This window comes from Saccharomyces mikatae, assembly GCF_947241705.1.
Source record: "Saccharomyces mikatae IFO 1815 strain IFO1815 genome assembly, chromosome: 1".
Taxonomy (NCBI): domain Eukaryota; kingdom Fungi; phylum Ascomycota; class Saccharomycetes; order Saccharomycetales; family Saccharomycetaceae; genus Saccharomyces; species Saccharomyces mikatae.
Window position 1 is genome coordinate 61,650 of NC_079256.1, and position 25,753 is coordinate 87,402.

Here is a 25,753-nt window from a genome sequence, read left to right on the forward strand (position 1 = left end):
ACTAGCAGCAAAGTAGGGTAGAAAGAAAACAATGTTTAAGCGAGCAATGAGCACAGATGGACCCATGGCACATGCCATTCTTAAGAGACTAGAACGTCGTTTTCCAGATTACAAGAACTTTGCGTTTGGTCTGTATAACGACTCATACAAGCATAAGGGACATGCTGGTGTGCAGGAAAATGCCTCTGCTGAGACACATTTCCGCATTGAGATGGTCAGTAAAAAATTTGAAGGCCTGAAACTTCCACAACGTCACCGCATGGTTTATTCTCTCTTACAAGATGAGATGGCGCAGACAAATGGCATCCATGCTTTACAATTATCGCTAAAGACTCCACAGGAATATGAGTCCAAGGCCAAATAGAATAAATAAGTGTATGTGTTGAATTGTTTTTTCTATTTCTCTTATATATATATTTATAAGTGCTTTACGTACGTATAGACTTCATTTAGTCATCATGAACCAGTGTCTTTTCATACTGCTCTAGGGACATTAGACCCTCGACCTGTTCCACATTGACGCCCTCGCCAAGCTTCATCTTGACTAGCCAGCCGTCACCCATGGGGTCTTCATTCACCACGCCTGGGTTTTCTTCGAGGTTGGTGTTGATTTCCTCCACGGTACCATCGGCAGGCTGGTAAATCTCAGAAGCTGACTTAACGGACTCAATAGATCCTAGCGACTCGCCCTGGGCGATCTCAGTGCCCACCTCTGGTAGCTCAACATAGGTAGCGTCTCCAAGGGCGTCAGTGGCATACTTTGTGATTCCGACAAAGGCAGTCTTGTCCTGATGCACAGCTATCCACTCATGTTGGGTAGTATATCTCACGGCTTGAGGTCCTTGGGATGAGTACAAAAATGGTAGTTTATTCTTGTTTAGGGCATTACTGGAGCTGTTTCTCAAAAACAACTTGCCAGCGGTAGGAATGCGGGTGGTCCATAGTCTAGTACTGCGTAACATTGTCGGTGTATTATGTCTTAATGTATACTTTCTCGTTATCGTTAACCACTTGTTTGGTGGTCTGTATATATAGAAGAAAGAGTTAGCGAAAGTGACTCCGCCGCTAAGTGACTCCTGAAGGACGTGTCAAAATAATGATATTTTATAACACAAATGGTGAATAACACATTGGTTTGCAATTAAAGACAGTTGTAAGCATAGGTACAAGCATTCTTATATATATATATATATAATGGTAGTGATTACTTCACTTCAACCTGTCGAGCAGTGAATCGCATTGTTTGTGCAAGTTCTCATCTTCTTGTTTGAGCTGATGCAGTAGGTCACGCACAGTGTCCTGCACTGGAGGTCTGAACATAATGAGAAACTTGAGCGTCTGAAATCCAAGAGAGCTTCTTGCCGGGTCCAGGCAAATAGGCTTGAGAGCCTCAAGGTGATCACTATGAAGACTGGGCAGCTCACTCATAAGTCTGATGAAGAATCGTCTGTGTTTGTTTTCAAGAAATGGACCTAGAGACTCGAGAATTTTTAAAGACCATGTTTTGTAGTTGGTTGGTTCTTGGCGTAGTGAAGTTTGAAAGAACCATTCTTCATTGAGCCATTCGATGATCAGACTTACGCGTTGTTCGAAGTCCTGAATGAAGAAGCTGAGCAGTTGTTCACGAACTAAGTCACTAGCCTCTTGTGTTGCGATGCCTCTCGTGATCAATCTGATCAGGACGTGTAGCCAGGACGATGAGTCGTCGTCGTCCAGTAGTAGAGGGGAAGAGGGCGAAGTCTTTACCGGGGTAGTGTCTTGGCGACTGGATAATTCAAAGAGCTTCTTTGTCAGCCTGGTGAGATAATTCAGCTTTTCGTCCTGCGTTAATGAGTCAGGTTCGAACGGCGGTGCGATTTCCTTCGCGATGGAGCTCGATTCGTTGGCATCACCTGAACTCTCCTGAACAGTTTCCTCCTGTTGCAGCATCTTCTGCATTCCATCATCTTCTTCAGGTTCCTCTGGGTCCTCCCCTAGTCCTTCTGTTTCTATTTTGATTTTCTTACTATTGGTCGTTGGGTTGCCTTTTCTGACTTCTTCGTTGTAGTTGTCATCTTCATCTTCATCAGACTTCCTCTTCGAGGACGATGAGGACGGCACAGAATTGACATATGTATTCATCAAGTCCGTGTATCTGGAAGCTACAATGGACAGCCCGGTGATCAGTTTTGTAGTGTCCATTTGCAAGATGGCCTCTGTGGACAGCTTGATCAGTATGTCATTGGGCAGTTGGGCTACATCCTGGTTGGAGTTCGAACTGTTCATCAAGGAGTACACAGACGAGTACGTGTTGCTGATTGGTTTGGGCGAGCTGTTGAAGAAGGTAGTGCCTTGATGTGAAGTCTTGTTGAGAGTGTATTTCTGCAATATTTTCAATTGATCAAGCATATTTTCAGTTGATGGCCCAGCTGTGGGCGCAGAAATGGGTGTGGAGGTCTTTGCTGATACGCCAAGACTAGACTGTAATGCGGAGAGCTGCCTTTTCCACAGTGAGATGTACTTCAATTTGTCTTGCCTGGACATTGTTTTCTTGCCATTTCCTTTGGAAGGGTCAAAATTCAATATTCCCTTGCTCTTGGTCTCTTCGCCAATTACATGTAAAGTTTGGGAGATCTTGGTCAACTTGGAATAGATCGATGACCCTGATCCGGATGAGAGGGACTTGGTAATAATTTGATTTTTTAGCCCAAATTGAACAAAATTCTTGTACGCTCTTTCGACAAATCTCTTCGACAATCTGTAGTTCAGATCAGACTTAGTTTCTAAGGGAAACTTGGCATCCACGTTGAAACGCAAGAGCCCGGAAAGGATTCTTATGGTTGTTTGTGGCCTTCTTTTGATGATAAACGATAGCGAATTGATGATTCCAATAAAAACGGCCGAAATCATGTATTGTTCTTCAATTAAATAGTTTAATAACATATCTAGGAGCCTCTTGGCTTCATTCTCCAAAGCTGATTTTTCCAATACAGGGTGGTTATCGGGTATAGTAGATGAGTTAATTTCGTTGCCGCTGGAGGACTTGGTTTGCGACAGAACAATCTCGGATACGAACTTGATCGTTGCCAATTTCACGCCGATGTTCTGATCAATCTGTGCTGTCCACTGTTCGACATCACTTTCGTCGTCAATGGTGGCATGCAAAGGATATGCGGTTCTCCAGTGCGAGAGAACAAATTTTTTCAGCTCACACAGCTGATCAAACATTTCCTGGTTCGAAGTCTTGGCAACCAGGTCTAACACCAGAGAGTAAGAAGCGCACATAATAAGCACAATATTCTTGTACACTAACACATCCGTGGTGGATTGCGCCATGGCAAGAAGTAGTGGTAGATATTGAGCGGCAATGAACGGTCTTTCCGTATTGGCAATTGGTGAGTCCATTGATACCACATCCAGGACCAACTGTGTGAAAAACTTAGCGAGTGGCAGTTTCAGTTTGCTGAGATTATCGTTGTGGTACATGGAAGCTGTCGTTTCGAGGACTTTGGGCAACATCTCCGTTGGGTTGTTGTGCATGGCCAACGTTTTGGCCTGTAGCAATTGCTCCATCTCTGCAGATGACATTACGCTGCTCGGTGATATATATATCGTCACAGCTCTGACCTGAGCATCTACCCAGTCAAACGCTAATGCTTGAAATGTATTGAAATATGACAACTTTTCACATCTAACCATTATCATCTTGTACGATAAGATCATCAGAACGACGATTTTCCATCAAGATAAAGTTCAAACCACGCCATTATAAAAGCAAAGATTGTATTACTTCCGTGCCCAGAGAGAGTAGGACACTTGTAGCACACATACCTAGAGGCAATAGAAATCATGAAGAAGTCCACGTTGCTCTCGCTGGACGCATTTGCTAAGACAGAAGAGGACGTAAGAGTCCGCACCAAGGCCGGCGGTCTGATCACTCTATCGTGCATCTTGACCACGCTATTTCTGCTGGTGAACGAGTGGAGGCAATTCAATTCTGTGGTAACAAGACCACAATTAGTGGTTGACCGTGACCGTCACGCAAAGTTGGAGCTTAATATGGACGTAACTTTCCCCTCAATGCCGTGTGACCTGATAAACCTCGATATTATGGATGACTCCGGAGAGTTGCAATTAGACATCCTTAACGCTGGGTTCACAATGACCAGGTTAGATAAAGAGGGCCGCCCTGTGGGAGATGTTGCTGAGTTGCATGTAGGTGGAAACGGCGATAGCACCGCGCCACTTAATGACGATCCCGACTATTGTGGACCATGTTACGGTGCTAAAGATCAGACCCAGAATGAGAATCTGGCACAGCAAGACAAAGTTTGCTGCCAAGACTGTGATGCAGTAAGATCCGCGTATCTGGAGGTAGGCTGGGCCTTTTTTGATGGCAAAAATATCGAGCAGTGTGAAAAGGAGGGCTATGTAAGCAAGATCCACGAGCACTTGCATGAAGGTTGCAGGATTGACGGGTCTGCACAGATCAATAGGATTCAGGGGAATCTTCACTTCGCCCCCGGAAAACCGTATCAGAATAAATATGGTCATTTTCATGACACTTCCTTGTACGAAAAGACCCAAAACCTAAACTTCAACCACATCATCAACCATCTAAGCTTCGGGAAGCCAATTCAGTCACATCAAAAGTTGCTAGAAAACGACAAGCACCACGGCGGTGCCACCGTTGCCACTTCTCCCTTGAATGGGCGCCAGGTGTTTCCGGAGAGGGATACGCACTTTCATCAATTCTCTTATTTTGCCAAGATTGTCCCGACTAGATACGAGTACTTGGACAATGTCGTCATTGAGACTGCACAGTTCAGCGCTACGTATCACTCCCGGCCTCTCCGCGGTGGGAGAGACGAGGATCACCCAAACACGATCCATTCCAGAGGTGGTATCCCTGGTTTGTTCGTGTTCTTCGAAATGTCTCCACTAAAAGTCATCAACAAGGAGCAGCACGGTCAGACTTGGTCTGGCTTCATTCTGAATTGTATCACCAGCATCGGTGGTGTCCTAGCTGTGGGCACCGTCATGGACAAGATTTTCTACAAGGCACAGAGATCTATCTGGGGCAAGAAGAGTCAGTAGAGAAAATCATCATAAAAAGCCCTTTCTGTATACTACTGAATAATATATAGAATAGAAGATTATATCATAACTAGTATGCACGTCACGTCGCACGGTAATCGCGAAGAACGACGCATTAGTGTGAAAAAGTGGAAAACAGAAGCTTTAAAGTAAAGACAGACAAGAATGTGGCTACTTCGTGGATATTATAAGAGCGCAGAAGAGCCATTGCTGTCACCATTTGTTTGCTTAGCCCCCATCAAGATCTGTCTTTTAGTCTAACCCGAGAGATCATGGCGATCCAAACCCGTTTTGCCTCGGGCACATCTTTATCGGATTTGAAACCTAAACCAAGTGCCACTTCCATCTCCATACCCATGCAGAACGTAATGAACAAACCTGTCACCGAACAGGACTCACTTTTTCACATATGCTCAAACATCCGGAGAAGGCTGGAAGTTCTGCCTCAACTCAAGCCCTTTTTGCAATTGGCATACCAATCGAGCGAAGTCCTGAGTGAAAGACAGTCGCTTTTGCTATCCCAGAAGCAGCATCAGGAACTGCTCAAGTCCAATGGTGCTAATCGAGACAGTAATGACATGGCACCTACGTTACGCTCGAGTTCTATTTCCACGGCCACCAGTCTCATGTCAATGGAAGGTATATCGTACACCAATTCGAATCCCTCGACGACTCCCAATATGGAGGACACTTTACTGACTTTTAGTATGGGAATTTTGCCCATTACCATGGACTGTGACCCTGTGACACAGTTATCGCAGTTGTTTCAACAAGGTGCGCCGTTATGTATACTTTTTAACTCTGTCAAACCGCAGTTCAGACTGCCAGTAATAGCTTCTGATGATTTGAAAGTGTGCAAAAAATCTATCTTCGATTTCATATTGGGCTGTAAGAAACATTTTGCATTTAACGATGAGGAACTCTTTACCATATCCGATGTCTTTGCTAACTCCACTTCCCAACTAGTTAAAGTGGTGGAAGTAGTGGAAACGCTTATGAACTCCAGCCCCACTATTTTCCCCTCTAGGGACAAAATACAACAAATTATGAATGCGGAAAACCAGCATGAGCATGAGCATCATCAATCTTCTAAGAAGCACACCGAGTACGTTAAAATTATTAAGGAATTGGTTGCAACGGAAAGGAAATACGTTCATGATTTAGAGATTTTAGACAAGTATAGACAGCAGCTTTTAGATAGTAACTTAATCACGTCAGAAGAGCTATACATGCTGTTTCCTAACTTGGGCGATGCTATAGATTTCCAAAGAAGGTTTCTAATATCTTTGGAGATCAATGCTCTTGCGGAACCCTCTAAGCAAAGGATTGGAGCTCTTTTCATGCATTCAAAACATTTTTTCAAGTTGTATGAGCCTTGGTCCATCGGCCAAAATGCCGCCATTGAGTTTCTTTCTTCAACTTTACATAAAATGAGAGTTGATGAATCACAGAAGTTCGTAATAAACAATAAACTGGAATTACAATCGTTTCTTTACAAACCCGTACAAAGATTGTGTAGGTATCCCCTATTGGTCAAAGAATTACTAGCTGAATCAAATGATGATAATAATACGAAAGAACTTGAAGTGGCCCTGGATATATCTAAGAATATTGCTAGGAGTATCAACGAAAATCAAAGAAGAACAGAAAACCATCAAGTCGTGAAGAAGCTTTATGGAAGAGTCGTGAATTGGAAGGGTTATAGAATCTCCAAGTTTGGGGAGTTATTATATTTCGACAAAGTGTTTATTTCTACAACAAACAGTTCCTCGGAACCTGAAAGGGAATTTGAGGTTTATCTTTTTGAAAAGATTATTATTCTTTTTTCAGAAGTGGTAACGAAGAAATCTACTTCATCACTAATCCTCAAGAAAAAATCCTCAGCCTCAGCATCAATGTCCACGACAAATATAATGGACAACGGTAGCAGCCCTCACCATAATTATCATAAGAGACATAGCAATAGCAGTAGCAGTAATAATATCCATTTATCCTCTTCATCAGTAGCGGCAATAATACATTCTAATACCAATAGTAATGATACCAATTCCAGCAACTCGTCATCGTCCTCATTATTTAAGCTATCCGCTAATGAACCTAAACTGGATTTAAGAGGCAGAATTATGATAATGAATTTAAACCAAATCATACCGCAAAATAACAGGTCATTGAACATAACATGGGAATCAATAAAGGAGCAAGGTAATTTCCTTCTAAAGTTTAAAAATGAGGAAACAAGAGACAATTGGTCATCATGCTTACAGCAGTTGATTCATGATCTGAAAAATGAACAATTCAAGGCAAGACATCACTCTACTACATCGACATCCTCGTCTACAGCTAAATCATCTTCAATGATGTCACCTTCGACAACTATGAACACGCCGAATCATTACAGTCATCGCCAGACCCACGATAGTATGGCTTCTTTTTCCAGTTCTCATATGAAAAGGGTTTCAGATGTTCTACCTAAACGGAGAACCACTTCGTCAAGTTTCGAAAGTGAGATTAAATCTATTTCAGAAAATTTTAAGAATTCTATTCCCGAGTCTTCCATACTCTTTAGGATATCGTATAATAATAACACAACTAATACCACTAGCAGCGAAATCTTCACACTTTTGGTGGAAAAAGTTTGGAATTTTGACAACTTGATAATGGCAATCAATTCCAAGATTTCAAATACACATAGCAATTCCGTTTTGCCAATCACGAAGATTAAATACCAAGACGAAGATGGGGATTTTGTTGTACTAGGCAGCGATGAAGACTGGAACGTTGCTAAAGAAATGTTGGCAGAAAATAATGAAAAGTTTTTGAACATTCGTTTGTATTGATATATAAAATAAGTACGGCAGACAATAGGCAAAACTAAGAAAAAATTTTAGATAGAAAAGAACAGATGTTTAAGTTATATTCATTATATTCGATCTATACTTGATATTAAGATATTTATGTGGAGGGCTGGAAAAATGTATAAATGGATTAAAATAATAAAAAGAGATAAATGTGAATAATACGTAAAGATTGCGATTTTTTTTTGTTTTTATTTGTTTGTTTTTATTGTTTTTTTAATTCTATGCAAATTTAATATAAATGTTTGAAAGAATTTTGTGTCCTGTGAAGAAAAAAGCAGAGGAAGAAAGATCATCAATGTATGTTAAACGGAATTGCCTTGTGAATATTCTGTTTTATGTTAAATGCAATTTTTATCGTTTCAGCGAGTTTTCTTGGGGCTGCTATTATCATTAAATTCACAATCCACAGAAGAAGTCGATCTCTTTTTCAAATGTGTGGGGGCTGCGCAGGTGTGAGCATTGGCCATGGGTCTCACCGGAATTAATCTTTTTGAACGCATAGATAAACTTTGCAGTAACTTTCTATTTGACATAAAAGATGGCGTAGTGGGAGTTAATGGGCTCGGCCAAAAAATGCTTGAATTTTGTGGGATGCTCAGCGACCGTTTGAAAGAATTCTGAGAAGAGAAAGAACTCGAATGTGAATGGTGTGATGCAGAGTCTGGGGTTGTCATTGAACTTGAAGTCTTGTAAGGGGACGTGAAAGGGGATGGTGAAGAGGAGGATGACGTTGGAGTGAAAGCGAATGGTGGAGAGACGTTCTCTTTGGTTAATCTTCTCAAGTGAGTATGATCAGAAAAATAGTCTGTGGTCGCAGACGAAACAGTGGCGCTCTTTGGAGTCGTAGCATTAGAATAAGCACAAGCCATTGAATCGTAATCGGAAGACTGGGCAGAGAAAATGTTATTATACATGATCTCCAGTTCTTGGGAACGGTAGAATTCTTCCAATTTCAACTGGATACAATAGTTCTGTAATGCGTCCAAAAGAGATTTTGCTGGAGAAGTCTTGTTGTTGTTCAAATATTTCGATTTGAAACTGGAGGGGAAGGAATCTTGGTCCATAGCTACATCCAACAATGCATTAGAGATCTCAGATAACTTAATATCTAAATCTTGGTCAGTTTCTTCGGAAGCTAGATTGACATTCTCCCAAACATTTGAATTATAGTAGTTCAAAGATAATTTAATGACGTTAATTGCACCCAGTGCAATTAATGAACGATCATATTTAAATGATAGTTCGAGATTGAAGGAAGCTAACTCACACAACATAATGGCACCCAATTTAATCTCGTTGATGTTGAGAGAGGGACCCTGGGAGGAGGAGGATTTATTAATAGCAGTACCAGCAGCGTTATTTAATAAGGCCAGTTTCTGTTGAATGAAAGCTTCCAAGGGGGCAGAAAGGATGAGGTGAGGCAACAATGGTGACGTGGACTGAAACAAGAAGATGTCAATATAGGAGTCGAACGTGGCCGATTGGCAAACGGACCAATCGAGTGATTTGAAAAGATGCATTTCCATGGTCGTGAATTGCTTTATGGAATATTGGTTGCAACACAAGTTTTGTAAGATTTTCAAAGTGGCCATTCTATTCTTAGAATCCCAAAATTTCGATGAAATCCAAAGAGCGGTTAAAGACAAAAGCTGGTAGTTGTAGCTCTTGATGATGAACCGCGAGGAATACTTGTCCAGGATGGTGAAAGTGAGGAACAATGTCGAAGTCGATAGATTCAGTCTAGTGTGACAGTACATGATGAAATCGAAGATCAGGAACCGCATCTTTGGGTTGACCTGCGGTTGAGAGGTAAAGTTGCTTAGATTGTACAGCGGCCTTTCGGTGTGGGAAAGTTGGAAATAGTGATTTAATTGATCATTGTTGTACTCGCTGATGGCTGAATGATGTGCCTGCAACTCCCGTTTCACGAGATTTGGGTTTTTAGACTTTGTACTAGCAATAGCCCGTCTCTTTTGCAAGAGCAAGGGCAAATTTGGATATGTGCCAGTGCTGGCAGCAGCACTGGCTGAGATTGCGGAAGTCGAGGTCGAGGTCGAGGCCGCTGTAGCTGTAGTGGTAGCATAGCTTGCATTAGCATATCTTATTATGGTGTCTTTCAATATGGCCATGGTCCAAAAGCTTATCAGAATGGGTGTCTTGAGCGAGAGTAAAATGGAAATGCAATGGAATGGAAGAAATGCTATGGGTCAGAAAAGAAATGCAGAGGGAGTAAACCGAATGAAAAAATGCAATGGATGCGGTAAATTGTAACAGCAGCAGCGGAACTGGGACTGGGACTAGGAAGGATGCTGGCTTTTTATGCTAGTATAGAAAAAAGAGAGAGAAAAGGAAAAGAGAAAGAGAAAAAGGTGCTTTAGGTCGGTAGAGGAGGCTCTTCGGGCAATACGTTTCCTAATGGGTATAGTCCTCTTTCCTTAGAATTCCATTTGACTGGCAGACTCACTACTACAAGAAATTTAAGAAAGAAACTGAATAAAAATACCACTATACAAGAAATTGCAAAATGGAAAGATTGAGAGCTCGAGGAAAGCACAGATATACAAATTATAAATAGGTAGGATGAAGAAAAAAAGATGAGGGCGAAAAATCAACACCAAAAATGGAAATGTGGCAGAGGGACATCAATCCGATAGTAAAACTATGCAACTTGACCTTTACAGTGAGAGCAGGCTTGGTCATTTCTTTTTCTTGCCTGATAATTTTTCACATTTTCTTTTTTTCTTCTTCGAAGTTCGCACTTTAGGGTTTGAGCACAGCGTTTAGTTGCGACACTTCCCCAGAAGGAAAACCGGCCACTTGGCTGGGGGAGGAAGGGGGGAGAAGAAGGTAAGAAAGACCTATCGCAATGAGAGCGACCGATTCATATCAGCATACTTGTGGTATCATCACGGTCGCAGCGTTGAGATATTGAATGAATTAGTTAGTCTTTTAATTTTTTGCCCGATTCGTTGCAGGCCAAGCGTACAAACGAGACGAACGGCGACATTTGCCCGTCGAGAAAACCCGCCAACTTTTTTCCTAAAGCGGAAGAACAGCCATGCACCGCAGCATATAAGCGATAGCAAGTTTTCCGTTTCGGGAAATTTCCTGAAACGGAAAACTTGGGTTTGTGCGGAAATGTCTGTCAGCCCTGTGGTAGCCGGCACAGAAGGTCCCGCACCCCTGGAGATTGTATTTTTTTTTTGTTTTACCGCCGTGGCACACGATAAAGGTGCATTTGGTGATAATATAGTGGATAAACTATATCAAAACCCGGATTGATTGTGGCTGCAATGAGAAGATTATTTCGTACTTGGCTATTTACACATACATACGCAGACTGTATATCATTTAAGGGGTTGTGGACGAGGAAGACGGACCCGAGATCATCCGGTGTAGGAAACGGGTCATCCGGTCTTTAGCATTGTCCAGATTGTCCAGAGCAGGACGGACATCGACATGGAAAGTAGGCATTCCGTTCTCGTCGTCAGGTCCTCCGTAGAAGTCCAAGACGTATCTTATTTCCCTGAAGGTCGGTGGTTGTTGTTCCGCTTTGCGCTCGCCTCGGAGGACAATCCAGTCGTGCCTATCAAAGGGCAGTTCCTGGCTGAAATGGGAGGGGAACAGTAGGCCGCACAAGTGCATCCAACGAGCACGAGGGCTCAAAACTCCCGGTTTTCCCATGAACTTCAGAAGCTTGGGCTGAACGTGACTCTCGTCTGTGTGCGGTCTTTCCCATTCGAGTACCTCCTGCCAGCAGCCTTCATTGAGAAAATTGTGGACCTGCACCATGGATTCCACTGCATCTTCGGCGACCTCGCCAGTGCTGCTGATTTTGCCCTTTCTGACCATAGCATTGTACATTTGCTGTGGAGAGGGATACTCCCAGAACTCGTTACTATCGGGACTCTTGGGTATGCTGGAGATAGTCCGGTCAATAGGCAAGTCCATCTTCTGGCCGGGTTGTCTGGATGCGGCCAACTCGGGCATATTGTTCAGCGGGTTTATTCTTTCGTTATCGCCCTGCATGACTGGGCATTCGGAGGGTTGTGGTGATGGCGACTGCTGCATTACAGGGCACCCGGACGGTGCTGCTGCTGCTGTCCCACCAATATGTTTGCTTGTAATTTTTTGATCTGCCCAAAACCAGCCCATTTTTCGTAGTTATATTGTATATGCTTCGCTCTATGTGCAATATTCGTGTACTAGAAACATTGTCTTAGTAGCTACATATCTCATTTTCCTTGATCTTCGCTTTTAAAGATGAGAAAAATTTTGATTATCATTTCCCGATGGAAAGAAAAAAAGGGAAAAAACGATAAAAAATAAGGAGAAAAAGAGAAAATAGAAAAAGAGGCGGGGAAGGACAATCATTGTGCGCGGCGCTACCATATGCTCTTTCTTTTTTGGAATTTATTTTTTTTCGATTTTTTTCAAACACCTACGCAATTCGGTCACACGTTCCACAGTGCTGCAAACGTCCCAGCAGAGAGTTGCTACTGTCAAATGCGATTATTTCTCCCTGTAAAGACGGTTGTTTAATTTCGTTGAACTTGCTGCATTGTTGCGTTTCTGTACTACCACTGGTGGTTTCCTCAGGCACCAGTATTGAACGCTACTAAGCCACTCTCACCGTAGTGCTTTCTTATTAGCCTGTTGGTTAGGGTTGGCCTCATACGCATGCGAGCTAAGAAGACCGATATCAGACAAAGCAAAAACGTAGGCACCGGCGATTACTAGAAGGAACCCGATATCGGTGAAAAAGGCAAGAAAAAAGAAGAAGAAAAAAAGCAATCGTCCGAATATGCATTCTTGGCAGCCCGCTATGATGCCAGTTAGAGGCTACCATCAAGGTTTTTCCAATGTTTGAGTTCGCATTTCATTTTAGATTACTTCACATTTGGAGCGCTTTAAGTCGTTATCGGCAGAGAAATCCACAGGGAGCACGACGCCCAGTAGAGAAAACCAAGATTAGTTTTCTACTCTGTAGTTTTTTTTCTCGTCTTGTTGTCGGGGGGACTTGGAAGACCTTAGTCGGTATTATCTTCAAGGCGGAGTTTTATGCCTAAACATAAAAAACAAGCTAAAGCAAAGGGAAAGAGGCGAGTAAGCATATAGTAATATGTGCTTCTTGATTTACACTTTGCGTGTGAGATAAAAGATGACTGTATTACGGAGATACAACGGCTCAGATAGCGGAGAGAATAGGCCCGGCCAGATATTTACTAAACTTTTACGAACGCAAGAAGAGATGTAATGGAAAAATAAAATGAAGAGAGAAGATTAATCTTGACCGGATGGATGCGTAGACTTCCGGCGTAGCAAGATCACCTAACAATTTTAAAAATGGATCATTTACGGATCCCTCGAAACAGATTAAAATGTGTATCGGCGTTGGTGCATTCTGAGGTTTGACATCACCATAAGGAAATACAACAAAAAAAGCCAGATTTTTATTTTTGTTTTTGTTTTTCGGCCTTGGACTTGATCCAAACGTAAATAAACACTCCTCATTGAAAACTGCATTAGAAAAAAAATAGCCGCCGATTCCGTCATCCTTCCTCCCCGGATTCGTCGGCGGTGACAGGTTCAGGGTAGCGCCTTTACAAGAATATATATATGAAAAAAATGCGGAAAATAAGAAAGTAGAAAAACAGAATTTTTCCAAGACGAGGATCATCGCCGGCGGATAGTTTTTCCGGTTAGTAAAATGGAAAAGAAAAAGAAAAAGAAAAAGAAAACGATAGAAATTTGTACACCCACACCTTGGGCTTCCACAATTTCGGTTCTATTGTTTTCCCTTCTCGCGTAAGGGCGAGATTCCACTATGGCGTGTGATGTTTGTCTCTGTTACTTCATTCAGAAAGTGGTTCTCGACCTAACCTCTGCCACGTGGGTCGTTCTGCTTTGACGCATTGGGAAATTTCCATATTACAACTCTCCATGATGGCTACGTAAATGCTTCTTGTACCGTCACAAAACCTTCTTCTGCTTAACCTTCACCTCTCGTTGGACTCAGTTGAGTTGAGTGAGTGCTTTTGTTTGATGGGTCTTAGCTAAACGCATATTTTTTTTTTAGTGATGAATGCTTGTGATGTCTTCCAAGCTATTTTCTTCCCTTCCCATGATGGTAGGTACCTCTAGTGTCTTCCTGAAAAAAAAAAACGGCTCGTCATCAAAACACTTTTCGTTGGCTTCTTTTTCTCAATTATAAATACTCTTTAGTAACTTTTCATTTTCAAGTACCTCTTTTTTCCAATTATTTCATGCTTCCCTCTTAAGGTATTCTGTTATACGTTTCCTTGTTATTCTTTTCTCATATTCATTTTTTACCTTGACTTGTTTACTATTTTCTTTTGGTTCTACTTACAAGATACCAATCAAAACAAATAAAACATCATCACAATGTCTAGATTAGAAAGATTGACCTCATTAAACGTTGTTGCTGGTTCCGACTTGAGAAGAACCTCCATCATTGGTACCATCGGTCCAAAGACCAACAACCCAGAAACCTTGGTTGCTTTGAGAAAGGCTGGTTTGAACATTGTTCGTATGAACTTCTCTCACGGTTCTTACGAATACCACAAGTCTGTTGTTGACAACGCCAGAAAGTCCGAAGAATTGTACCCAGGTAGACCATTGGCCATTGCTTTGGACACCAAGGGTCCAGAAATTAGAACTGGTACCACCACCAACGATGTTGACTACCCAATCCCACCAAACCACGAAATGATCTTCACCACTGATGACAAGTACGCTAAGGCTTGTGACGACAAGATCATGTACGTTGACTACAAGAACATCACCAAGGTCATCTCCGCTGGTAGAATCATCTACGTTGATGATGGTGTTTTGTCTTTCCAAGTTTTGGAAGTTGTTGATGACAAGACTTTGAAGGTCAAGGCTTTGAACGCCGGTAAGATCTGTTCCCACAAGGGTGTTAACTTACCAGGTACCGATGTCGATTTGCCAGCTTTGTCTGAAAAGGACAAGGAAGATTTGAGATTCGGTGTCAAGAACGGTGTCCACATGGTCTTCGCTTCTTTCATCAGAACTGCCAACGATGTTTTAACCATCAGAGAAGTCTTGGGTGAACAAGGTAAGGATGTCAAGATCATTGTCAAGATTGAAAACCAACAAGGTGTCAACAACTTTGACGAAATCTTGAAGGTCACTGACGGTGTTATGGTTGCCAGAGGTGACTTGGGTATTGAAATCCCAGCTCCAGAAGTCTTGGCCGTTCAAAAGAAGTTGATCGCTAAGTCTAACTTGGCCGGTAAGCCAGTTATCTGTGCTACCCAAATGTTGGAATCCATGACTTACAACCCAAGACCAACCAGAGCTGAAGTTTCCGATGTCGGTAACGCTATCTTGGATGGTGCTGACTGTGTTATGTTGTCTGGTGAAACCGCCAAGGGTAACTACCCAATCAATGCCGTCACTACCATGGCTGAAACCGCCGTCATTGCTGAACAAGCTATTGCTTACTTGCCAAACTACGATGACATGAGAAACTGTACTCCAAAGCCAACCTCCACCACCGAAACCGTTGCTGCCTCTGCCGTCGCTGCCGTTTTCGAACAAAAGGCCAAGGCTATCATTGTCTTGTCCACTTCTGGTACTACCCCAAGATTGGTTTCCAAGTACAGACCAAACTGTCCAATCATCTTGGTTACCAGATGCCCAAGAGCTGCTAGATTCTCTCACTTGTACAGAGGTGTCTTCCCATTCGTTTTCGAAAAGGAAGCTGTCTCTGACTGGACTGAAGATGTTGAAGCCCGTATCAACTTCGGTATTGAAAAGGCTAAGGAATTCGGTATCTTGAAGGACAACGACACTTACGTTTCCATCCAAGGTTTCAAGGCCGGTGCTGGTCACTCCAACACTTTGCAAGTCTCTACCGTTTAAAAAAAGAATCATGATTGAATGAAGATATTAATTTTTTGTTAAATTTTATTTTTTAAATTTTATATAAAGACATGGTTTTTCTTTTAACTCTGATAAAGATTTATAAGTTACTTAAATAACATACATTTCATAAGGTATTCTGTAAGAAAAGAGTATTGTGCTATTGTTACCACTCATTCTCTGGATTTTGCTGCAGGGAAGCAAAGTTGTGATTTTTCTGAAAGTCTTTCTCAATGTAATCTTTCCTCAAAACTGGTCTATCAAATCTTATCTTGAGGAGGGGAAAAGCCTTGAAAATTAAGAACAATGCTAGATATGTACAGATTTGCACATCCGCTCTCTAGAGTACTACATACACGAATGTGAAGGCCAGTGCTACTATCCTTTTCTGAACTTCTAAGCCTTAGTTTGGTCTATCTTTTATTGAAAATGACGCGGACAGAAGCATTTAGTGTCCTATTTTTTATTTCGCGTTCAAAATTTTCATTCAAATAGAATTCTTCTTATCGTAGAAGTGATGAATGTGCTCTGTGCCTATTATTCTGGCTATTCAGTACCTTTACCTTTTATAACGTCATTGCTTGTTTAACAATGTGTTTCGAGGAAGCTGACTGGATGCGTTTCCAACCTATGTCGCTTATATAATCGGTAACGTAAATTGCCAATAAGTTCGCAAAAAGACAAAGAATACTACGGTTCACAAAAGTGTGAAAATGGACTATTCAAGTAATGCAGATGACCTAAAATTACAGAGGCTGGATAATGATATTTTTTATGGATCCTGTGAGATACTGGCACAACCTATTCTCTTACAGTACGAAAATATAAAGTTCATCATTGGAGTTAACCTGAGTACTGAAAATATAGCATCGTACTATACACAGTATTTCCAGAATACAAATTCACTCATGGTAAATATCTGTTCGCCAATTACTACGAATGTAACCACCGAGCCCACTATGGACTTGTATATACAAAAAAATACAATTCTATTACAGAAGCTTGTTGGCCAGTACTTGCAAATGGGCAAAAAGATGAAGATATCTTCAGCACAAAACACGAATCGAAGTAATACAATCACCACCGCAGTTCTGTAATTCGAATGTTCTCAGTTGCGAACCCCCACTGATACAATACCAAGCTTTCAATGACTTGTTAGCGCTCTTTGAATCTTTTAGAAATTTTGGAACATTTTGGTCGTATCATCACAGCCAGATGATTCTATACTTATCAAATTTCTCATATCTCGGATGGCTACTTACTATACTTCAGTTCCCATTCAAGATTCTTTACAGTATATGAAAGCAATCCTAAATTTATCTCAAGTTCAAGTTTATCACATGAACTTGAGATTTTGAATGATAAAGAACTAAGGGAGTATTGTCAAACGCAGAAATTTTTAAAGCACAAACAAACAAGTTCATTCAAGAGGAGATGTGGGACTTCACCCGAAAGTTCTACTACTGATAGCAAAGTTCTTATGGATCCTATTAAGCGAGGCCGTTTTTGAAGGCACTCAACTGGATCGCCTTTATAATTATTACGACTGTTTTTTTTTAATTAATTATGTAGATCCAATTATATGTTATAGATATTATATACACAAACGGTAAAAGAAAAACAGCGAAAAAAACAACCGGTACCCCCTTTTCAAATACAAATAGTTGTATATTCGATCATGAATTTTTTTGTCTTTTCTCATTTTAGTTCTTCTTTTTGAGAATCATTTCTTCAAGATGGTAACAACATCTTCGTCTTCCAAAATGTGATTTAACCCCACGTATTGAGGTTGGTGTTTGACACTACTACCGTAGACCAAAGCGTTTCTGAAATCGTCCACCAGAGATTTATGAATTTGGTTACAAAAATCTTTGACACTACAACGATCTGACCTTAGAACTACAGGGTCAGTGAAATCCGGTATTTGGCCTTTTGGTTTAGTATAGATACGAACTAAGTTTAACCTGTCCCACATAACTTGTAGCAGTTCATCTAAGTTCCAATCCTGACCGGATGAAATGGGCACCGCATTTGGGATTCTGTAAAGTAACTCTAATTCTTCTATTGAAAGGGAGTCAATCTTATTTAAGACATAAATGGCAGGCATGTACCTCCTTGACTGAGCTTCCAATACGTCAATCAAATCATCCACGGTAGCATCACATCTGAAGGCAATCTCAGCACTATTTATTCTGTATTCGCCCATAACGGCTCTAATTTCGTCATTCCCCAAATGGGTCATTGGAACTGTGTTGGTGATGGAAATACCACCTTTTTCTTTCTTTTTGATTAAAATATCAGGAGGAGTTTTATTTAGACGAATCCCCACACCTTCCAGTTCCTTCTCAATGATCTGCTTGTGATGCAAAGGTTTGTTCACATCCAAAATGATGAATAACAGGTTGCAGGTTCTTGCCACGGCAATGACCTGCTTACCTCTACCCCTACCATCTTTGGCTCCGTCAATGATACCCGGCAAATCCAACATTTGAATCTTGGCACCTTTATAACGGATGACACCTGGAACGGTGACCAACGTGGTAAACTCATATTCTGCAGCTTCAGACTCAGTACCCGTTAACTTGGACAGTAATGTAGATTTACCCACCGACGGGAACCCGACAAATCCCACACTCGCTACACCGGTCCTAGCCACATCAAACCCTATACCTGCGCCACCACCACCACTAGATGCTGCGCTAGTTAACAGTTCTCTCCTCAACTTGGCCAGTTTGGCCTTTAATTGACCCAAATGAAAGGACGTAGCCTTGTTCTTTTGGGTACGGGCCATTTCATCTTCGATGGCCTTAATCTTTTCAACTGTAGTAGACATCCTTGCTTAATCAACAACACTACGCTCGCACTTACTGCAACTAGCTTCGAATAAACCCATCATGGCACCTCCATGTTATAGTAGTATCCCATCTTAAATGTGGAAAACTCTTATAGCTCATCGATGAAAAATCGGGCTCGTCGCTTGTGATGTGAAAAATTTTTCAAGATTCGCCCATAGAAAGCAAGAGATCTTACACCACAATTGGTGGTAAAAGGTGGGCTACGAAGGAAAGGAAGGCCAAGCAGCAACATCAGGCAAGTGAAAGATGGCGAAAAAGAGCAAAAAGAATCAACAGAACTACTGGGACGAGGATTTCGAGGAAGATGCTACCCAGGGCGAAGAAATTGGCGCCACAGCAACTCCAGATCCTGAAAGTAGCGTTAGCGTGGATGATGTTTCCAAAGAAGCTAGTGCAAGTGCTGAAGGAGCTGAGGCCATTGAAAGTGACTTCATGTCTACTTTGAAGCAATCGAAGAAGAAGCAGGAAAAGAAGGTTATCGAAGAGAAGAAGGACGGTAAGCCTGTACTGAAATCTAAGAAGGAAAAGGAAAAGGAAAAAAAGGAGAAGGAGAAGCAAAAGAAGAAAGAACAAGCTGCCAGGAAGAAGGCCCAACAGCAAGCTCAAAAAGAAAAGAACAAGGAATTGAACAAGCAGAATGTCGAGAAAGCTGCTGCTGAAAAATCACAGAAGTCCAAGGACGACGATGACAAGCAAAGTACGAGCACAAAGAAACCGGCCAAGAAAGTACCTGCTGGTTTGGCTGCTTTGAGACGTCAACTTGAATTGAAGAAACAGCTTGAAGAACAAGAAAGATTGGAAAGAGAGGAAGAAGAAAGGTTAGAAAAAGAAGAAGAAGAAAGATTGGCTAATGAAGAAAAAGTGAAAGAAGAAGCTAAAGCAGCCAAGAAAGAAAAAGAAAAGGCAAAGCGTGAAAAATTAAAGGCTGAAGGTAAATTATTGACAAGAAAGCAAAAGGAAGAAAAGAAACTTCTAGAGAGAAGACGTGCTGCTTTATTGTCTTCTGGTAATGTTAAGGTTGCCGGTTTGTCCAAAAAGGATGGAGAAGAAACTAAACCAAAGAAGGTTGTCTACAGCAAGAAAAAGAAGAGAACCACTCAAGAAAGTGCTTCTGAAGCTACCAAATTTGATTCCAAAAAAGAACCTGAAGTTATTCCAGACGAACTCAAAGAAGCTGAAGATGTTTTGATTGATGATTGGGAAAATTTGGCTTTCGATGATAATGATGATGAAGAAACCACTACTACACAGGAAACCACTGTAAACTATGAAAATGAAAATGAAGATGAGGAAGATGAAGATGCAGAAGAAGAAAAGGAAGAAGAAGAAGGAAGTCAGGTAGAGGAAGTTGTCAGAAGCACTCCAGTAGCCATTTCAACCCCATCCAGTACCTCTCCAAACAAAAAAGATTTACGTTCCCCAATTTGTTGTATTTTGGGTCATGTCGATACTGGTAAGACTAAATTGTTAGATAAGATTAGACAAACCAACGTTCAAGGTGGTGAAGCTGGTGGTATTACTCAACAGATTGGTGCCACTTATTTCCCCATCGATGCTATCAAGGCTAAAACAAAGGTTATGGCTGAATATGAAAAACAAACTTTCGACGTCCCAGGTCTTCTGGTCATCGATACACCAGGTCACGAATCTTTCTCCAACTTACGTTCCAGAGGTTCTTCCTTGTGTAATATCGCCATTTTAGTTATCGATATAATGCATGGTTTGGAACAACAAACTATTGAATCTATCAAGCTATTAAGGGACAGGAAAGCACCATTTATTGTTGCCTTGAACAAAATTGATAGATTATATGACTGGAAAGTAATTCCAAACAACTCCTTCAGAGACTCCTTTGCAAAACAGTCCAGAGCCGTTCAAGAGGAATTCCAATCTAGATACTCTAAGATTCAATTGGAATTAGCTGAACAAGGTTTGAATTCAGAATTATACTTCCAAAACAAAAACATGTCGAAGTATGTTTCTATTGTTCCAACATCTGCCGTCACTGGTGAAGGTGTTCCAGATTTATTGTGGTTGTTATTAGAGTTGACGCAAAAGAGAATGTCTAAGCAATTAATGTATTTATCTCATGTGGAAGCCACTATTTTGGAAGTTAAAGTCGTGGAAGGTTTTGGTACCACAATTGATGTTATCTTATCCAATGGTTATCTAAGGGAAGGTGATCGCATCGTACTGTGTGGTATGAATGGTCCAATCGTAACAAATATCAGGGCATTATTGACACCTCAACCATTGCGTGAATTACGTTTGAAATCTGAATACGTTCATCACAAAGAAGTTAAGGCTGCTTTAGGTGTTAAGATTGCCGCTAACGATTTGGAAAAGGCCGTTTCCGGTTCTAGGTTGCTAGTTGTCGGTCCAGAAGACGACGAAGATGAATTGATGGACGATGTAATGGACGATTTGACTGGGTTGTTGGATTCCGTTGACACAACCGGTAAAGGTGTTGTTGTTCAAGCATCCACTTTGGGTTCTTTGGAAGCTTTGTTGGATTTCTTGAAAGATATGAAAATTCCTGTGATGTCTATTGGGCTAGGTCCAGTTTACAAGCGTGACGTTATGAAGGCTTCAACAATGTTGGAAAAGGCGCCAGAGTATGCCGTAATGTTATGTTTTGATGTCAAAGTGGATAAGGAAGCTGAACAATATGCTGAACAAGAAGGAATCAAAATCTTCAATGCCGACATTATCTATCATTTATTCGATTCATTTACAGCATACCAAGAGAAACTGTTGGAAGAGCGTCGTAAAGATTTCCTGGACTACGCTATTTTCCCATGTGTCCTACAAACCTTACAAATTATTAACAAACGTGGTCCAATGATTATCGGTGTGGATGTTTTAGAGGGTACTTTGCGTGTGGGGACTCCTATTTGTGCCGTGAAAACTGACCCTGTCACAAAGGAAAGGCAAACTTTAATTTTGGGTAAAGTCATCTCTTTAGAGATAAACCATCAACCTGTCCAAGAAGTCAAGAAGGGCCAAACTGCCGCTGGTGTCGCTGTTCGTCTAGAAGATCCATCTGGTCAACAACCTATCTGGGGCCGTCATGTTGACGAAAATGATACATTATACTCTTTGATTTCAAGAAGATCAATTGATACCTTAAAGGACAAAGCCTTCAGAGACCAAGTTGCCAGATCCGACTGGTTGCTATTGAAGAAATTGAAGGTCGTTTTTGGTATCGAATGAGCACGGCAAACATAGCTTGCCAACCCACATCACATTCTACAAATTTTTAATGAATTAAATAGGTAATTGTATATAAAATGTGAGCCTTTGTGTATTAGTTTTCAATTCTATCTTACTTTTATTGCCATTTTCTTATCTTGCTTGCTGTCTTCAACTTCGGAAATTCTCATATTACGCGTAAATGAAAAGGTAAATATTGGAGCTATGAACTCAAGATGACCTACTAACAAATATAACTGGACCAGCCTACAAACATCGAAACAGCCATGTCCGCACCAACTATGAGATCTACGTCAATATTGACAGAGCATTTGGGGTACCCACCCATTTCACTTGTCGACGATATCATTAATGCTGTAAATGAAATCATGTACAAATGCACAGCTGCCATGGAGAAGTATCTACTATCTAAGAGCAGGATTGGTGAAAACGATTATGGGGAAGAAATTAAAAGTGGTGTTGCCAAGTTAGAATCGCTACTCGAGAACTCCGTAGATAAAAATTTTGACAAACTAGAACTATACGTCTTAAGAAACGTCCTTCGAATCCCTGAAGAGTATTTAGACGCCAATGTCTTTAGGTTGGAGAATCAGAAGGACCTAGTTATCGTAGATGATAACGAGTTAAAGAGAAGCGAGGAAGAACTCCGAGAGAAAGTGAATAATGTTGAGTTGGCGTTCAAAACGAATGAAGCGCTATTGAAAAGTGTTGCCAAAGTGAAAAAACTACTAGTGACCATAAGAGGTTTCAAGCAAAAATTAAACGAGTTACTGAAATGCAAGGATGATGAGCAATTGCGAACAATTCTAGGGTCGTTACAACCTATAGATGATACGGTAACGTTACTGACTAATTCTTTGCGTAAATTATATGTCGACAGTGAGAGTACTAGTTCAACGGAAGAAGTTGAGGCATTATTACAGAGATTGAAGTCCAATGGTAAACTTAATCCAAAGGATTATAGAACGCGATATCTCGATTCAAGGACGAACAGTGTCCTACGAAAACTGGGGCTATTAGATGATAACAAGAGAGAAAACCATTCTAGTGAATTGGGTGTGACGAAGCAAGAAAGAGAGATCACCAATCTAAATATCGAAGATCCCCAATTGGATTTACTTGACGAACTGCTATAATATAAAAGTAGCAAAAAGTGTTTAGTTCGATGTAAGATGTAATGTAAGTACTAATGTATGTTTTTTATGAATGTATTATCTAGAAAACGATGCTGAAAGAAAAGAAAAACAAATGTAAAATGCGTAACTCCCTAAATATCATAAGTATTTAGTAAAATTTGAATCCTGTAGCCAACCAACTTTCTCGAAAGCTTGGAACAGTCTGGATGCCTTATTTACATCAATCCTGCAGGCTTTCTGAGCATCAGTTCTTCTGAATGGTAGTCCCTTCCTTAATCTATAAACTTTCTCCAAAAATAACCTTCTCTTGGAATCCAGATATAGGTCGCAAGGTAACCGTAAAGTTTGAGCCAACATTAGCTCAGCAGGATGTAGTTCGTCCCTTAATGGATCGGCGGAGAGGTCCATTGGAGACCCCTTCCACTCGATTTTTAGTGATTTATTAGAGTCTGCAGGAAGGGTAGTTAAAGACGGAGATAGGTCTGGTAGTTTCTTCCATGAGACATTAGGTATATACTGAGGGGCTTCATGAATCGCCTCGATGGACGCAATATTAGTATGAGGGGCGGATGCCGAGGGCGAGAACTTCTTAACACGATGAGGACTCGTAGTCATCGTTCTTCTTTGCGGTGAGTATACTTTGCGTTTACGGGGTATCCATTCGGTATCTGATTCAAACTTCTCCAAATTGTTATTGTAAAATGCTTGTTTCCTCATATCATATCTCGCTTGTCTATTCAAATTAGGAGATGCTATTGGGGAAGGTAATCTAGAGGAAGAAGGAGTCATTTCATCATTAAATTTAGAGTATTTTTGTCTAGCATTGTAGGCCAAGTTATTGTACCTGTTGATAATGTTCTTAGAATATGGTTGAACCAAATTGCTGAAAATTTTGTACTGCGACAAAAACCCATAAGTAGCGTAACGATATCTTTTCCTCGATAACCCATTCGGCCATGCAGGTTTTACGAACAGTACATCCTCTACTAGGCCTTTGGGAGTAGATTCCACCAGTGCTGAGGAAGATATCTGGGATATGCCATTATGGTGCAATTCTGACTCTGGTTTGGGTGACAAAGGTGGAGATGGTATTATATGTTCGTCAACCAAGGAGTCAATGCTCCCAGAGAAACATCCATTACCATTATTCTGTGAGTTCTGGTTAATTCTAACGTTGTACGAACGCCCGTATGGTGAAGCATTGCTAAAATCACTCATGTTCATACCACTTCTATCGTTATCGTTGCTATTGTTGTTGACTTTCAAATTCTGGTTCAAACGTCTGAAAATGGATTGCGAATTATCCTTTGGATTGTAGTTCATATTTAATTGGGACTTTTCAGATTCAGGAGAATATAAACCCATGTTTTCCCCTACAATTGTTATGATGCGTTAATATTCTATTTCCCGATGCCCAGTGTACGTGCCATATCAGGGATGGGAATAGACTATGTGGCTAGTTTTATAACCGATTCTCTTGGGAAGAAGGGGCTTCTTGATAGACCCCTGCACCTTATCTAGCTGAGGTGCACGGATGCTCCAACAGTTTTAGTGAGTAGTATTCACTAATGATGTATTATGTGCACTAAGAGCCAATAATATGCTCGTTTACAAGTCCAAATATCTCGTTCTGAAGGTGTCTAGCTGTGATAGCCGTGGGTCGATCTATTGGCATCGTATTGAACCTAGTTTAACCCATGCTGATGTCTACCTCTTTGGAGGAAGGGCTAGAAAGGCAATCTTCATATGCAGTTGTGAGTTGAGTTACTTTACTTTGCGCAATAATCACTATACCAATCATGCAAGGCCTTTTATGCCCCGGCTGGCGCCTTCATTATATATTTCCGCCACAGCATTCTGCATTTGTCTTGCCAAGTAACACTAGTAATTGCAGGTTTTCTTTTCTCCATTTAAGTTTACTTAAAAAGCCGCCTCGAACTAATCGTATAACATATAGGCCATACCAATTACTCCAGCTCTTCTATCCAGTTGCCTGATTTGCTTTATTGCTCTTGTTGTGTTTTGTTTTGTTGTTCAGCGCTTTTGAAAAATATTTCACTTCTCACTATTTCTGATCAGTGTGATATCAGAAGTGGCACAAGCAAGGCAGTACGACAGAAATGGTGCGCTTGAAGAGTAGATACATCCTTTTTGAAATTCTGTTTCCCCCTACAAACAGCAATGTCGAGGAAACCATGTCGAAGGTAGACCTATTGCTTTCGCATCATAGGGCATCGCCGGCGGATGTGTCCATAAAGTCGATAGTGCAAGAAATACGACGCTCGCTATCTTTGAATCTGGGTGATTATGGTTCTGCTAAGTGTAGCTCTCTTTTACAGGTGAAATACTTCTCGAATAGGACGTCTACGGGGATAATACGATGTCATCGAGAGGATTGCGACCTTGTTATCATGACATTGATGCTGATGTCAAAAATTGGCGATGTTGGTGAACTGATCGTGAACCCCGTCAAGGTAAGTGGGACTATTAAGAAAATAGAGCAATTTGCCATGAGAAGAAACTCTAAAATTTTGAATCTAATTAAGAGTGGTCAATCATCACGATTCGGCGATAACGATTTTGCTGTTAACGACTTGAGGAATATAGATAATACAAACGAGAACGAGATCGAAAACGAGAACGATTAGAATATATTGATATGTAGATGTATATGCAGTAATTTTTTTGATATTTATAATACAATGCA

The 25,753-nt window shown here is 41.0% G+C and overlaps 13 protein-coding genes across 13 annotated transcripts; 7 read left to right on the plus strand and 6 right to left on the minus strand.

The window, feature by feature from the left end:
* Positions 1-31: 31 nt before the first annotated feature.
* Positions 32-364, plus strand: BOL1 (Bol1p; the record flags this gene model as incomplete). Its single annotated transcript, XM_056222697.1, has 1 exon — positions 32-364. One exon carries the CDS (start codon positions 32-34, stop codon positions 362-364), a length of 333 nt encoding a protein of 110 aa, XP_056080185.1.
* Positions 365-449: 85 nt separating this feature from the next.
* GCV3 (glycine decarboxylase subunit H) lies at positions 450-962 on the minus strand (the record flags this gene model as incomplete). Its single annotated transcript, XM_056222808.1, has 1 exon — positions 450-962. One exon carries the CDS (start codon positions 960-962, stop codon positions 450-452), a length of 513 nt encoding a protein of 170 aa, XP_056080186.1.
* A 247-nt stretch (positions 963-1,209) lies between these two features.
* On the minus strand, positions 1,210-3,567 carry PTA1 (RNA-processing protein PTA1; the record flags this gene model as incomplete). The annotated part of the gene is made up of 1 exon (XM_056222919.1): positions 1,210-3,567. The coding sequence occupies one exon, from the start codon at positions 3,565-3,567 to the stop codon at positions 1,210-1,212; it is 2,358 nt and encodes a 785-aa protein (XP_056080187.1).
* A 261-nt stretch (positions 3,568-3,828) lies between these two features.
* Positions 3,829-5,076, plus strand: ERV46 (retrograde cargo receptor ERV46; the record flags this gene model as incomplete). Its single annotated transcript, XM_056223030.1, has 1 exon — positions 3,829-5,076. The coding sequence occupies one exon, from the start codon at positions 3,829-3,831 to the stop codon at positions 5,074-5,076; it is 1,248 nt and encodes a 415-aa protein (XP_056080188.1).
* Positions 5,077-5,348: 272 nt separating this feature from the next.
* On the plus strand, positions 5,349-7,913 carry CDC24 (Rho family guanine nucleotide exchange factor CDC24; the record flags this gene model as incomplete). Its single annotated transcript, XM_056223141.1, has 1 exon — positions 5,349-7,913. The coding sequence occupies one exon, from the start codon at positions 5,349-5,351 to the stop codon at positions 7,911-7,913; it is 2,565 nt and encodes an 854-aa protein (XP_056080189.1).
* Positions 7,914-8,293: 380 nt separating this feature from the next.
* CLN3 (cyclin CLN3) lies at positions 8,294-10,063 on the minus strand (the record flags this gene model as incomplete). The annotated part of the gene is made up of 1 exon (XM_056223252.1): positions 8,294-10,063. The coding sequence occupies one exon, from the start codon at positions 10,061-10,063 to the stop codon at positions 8,294-8,296; it is 1,770 nt and encodes a 589-aa protein (XP_056080190.1).
* Positions 10,064-11,285: 1,222 nt separating this feature from the next.
* On the minus strand, positions 11,286-12,089 carry CYC3 (holocytochrome c synthase CYC3; the record flags this gene model as incomplete). Its single annotated transcript, XM_056223363.1, has 1 exon — positions 11,286-12,089. The coding sequence occupies one exon, from the start codon at positions 12,087-12,089 to the stop codon at positions 11,286-11,288; it is 804 nt and encodes a 267-aa protein (XP_056080191.1).
* Positions 12,090-14,339: 2,250 nt separating this feature from the next.
* Positions 14,340-15,842, plus strand: CDC19 (pyruvate kinase CDC19; the record flags this gene model as incomplete). The annotated part of the gene is made up of 1 exon (XM_056223474.1): positions 14,340-15,842. One exon carries the CDS (start codon positions 14,340-14,342, stop codon positions 15,840-15,842), a length of 1,503 nt encoding a protein of 500 aa, XP_056080192.1.
* A 1,723-nt stretch (positions 15,843-17,565) lies between these two features.
* RBG1 (GTP-binding protein RBG1) lies at positions 17,566-18,675 on the minus strand (the record flags this gene model as incomplete). The annotated part of the gene is made up of 1 exon (XM_056223586.1): positions 17,566-18,675. The coding sequence occupies one exon, from the start codon at positions 18,673-18,675 to the stop codon at positions 17,566-17,568; it is 1,110 nt and encodes a 369-aa protein (XP_056080193.1).
* A 268-nt stretch (positions 18,676-18,943) lies between these two features.
* Positions 18,944-21,910, plus strand: FUN12 (translation initiation factor eIF5B; the record flags this gene model as incomplete). Its single annotated transcript, XM_056223697.1, has 1 exon — positions 18,944-21,910. The coding sequence occupies one exon, from the start codon at positions 18,944-18,946 to the stop codon at positions 21,908-21,910; it is 2,967 nt and encodes a 988-aa protein (XP_056080194.1).
* A 266-nt stretch (positions 21,911-22,176) lies between these two features.
* MTW1 (MIND complex subunit MTW1) lies at positions 22,177-23,046 on the plus strand (the record flags this gene model as incomplete). Its single annotated transcript, XM_056223808.1, has 1 exon — positions 22,177-23,046. One exon carries the CDS (start codon positions 22,177-22,179, stop codon positions 23,044-23,046), a length of 870 nt encoding a protein of 289 aa, XP_056080195.1.
* A 138-nt stretch (positions 23,047-23,184) lies between these two features.
* Positions 23,185-24,411, minus strand: FUN19 (Fun19p; the record flags this gene model as incomplete). Its single annotated transcript, XM_056223919.1, has 1 exon — positions 23,185-24,411. The coding sequence occupies one exon, from the start codon at positions 24,409-24,411 to the stop codon at positions 23,185-23,187; it is 1,227 nt and encodes a 408-aa protein (XP_056080196.1).
* Positions 24,412-25,166: 755 nt separating this feature from the next.
* POP5 (RNA-binding protein POP5) lies at positions 25,167-25,694 on the plus strand (the record flags this gene model as incomplete). The annotated part of the gene is made up of 1 exon (XM_056224030.1): positions 25,167-25,694. The coding sequence occupies one exon, from the start codon at positions 25,167-25,169 to the stop codon at positions 25,692-25,694; it is 528 nt and encodes a 175-aa protein (XP_056080197.1).
* Between the last annotated feature and the right edge of the window lie 59 nt (positions 25,695-25,753).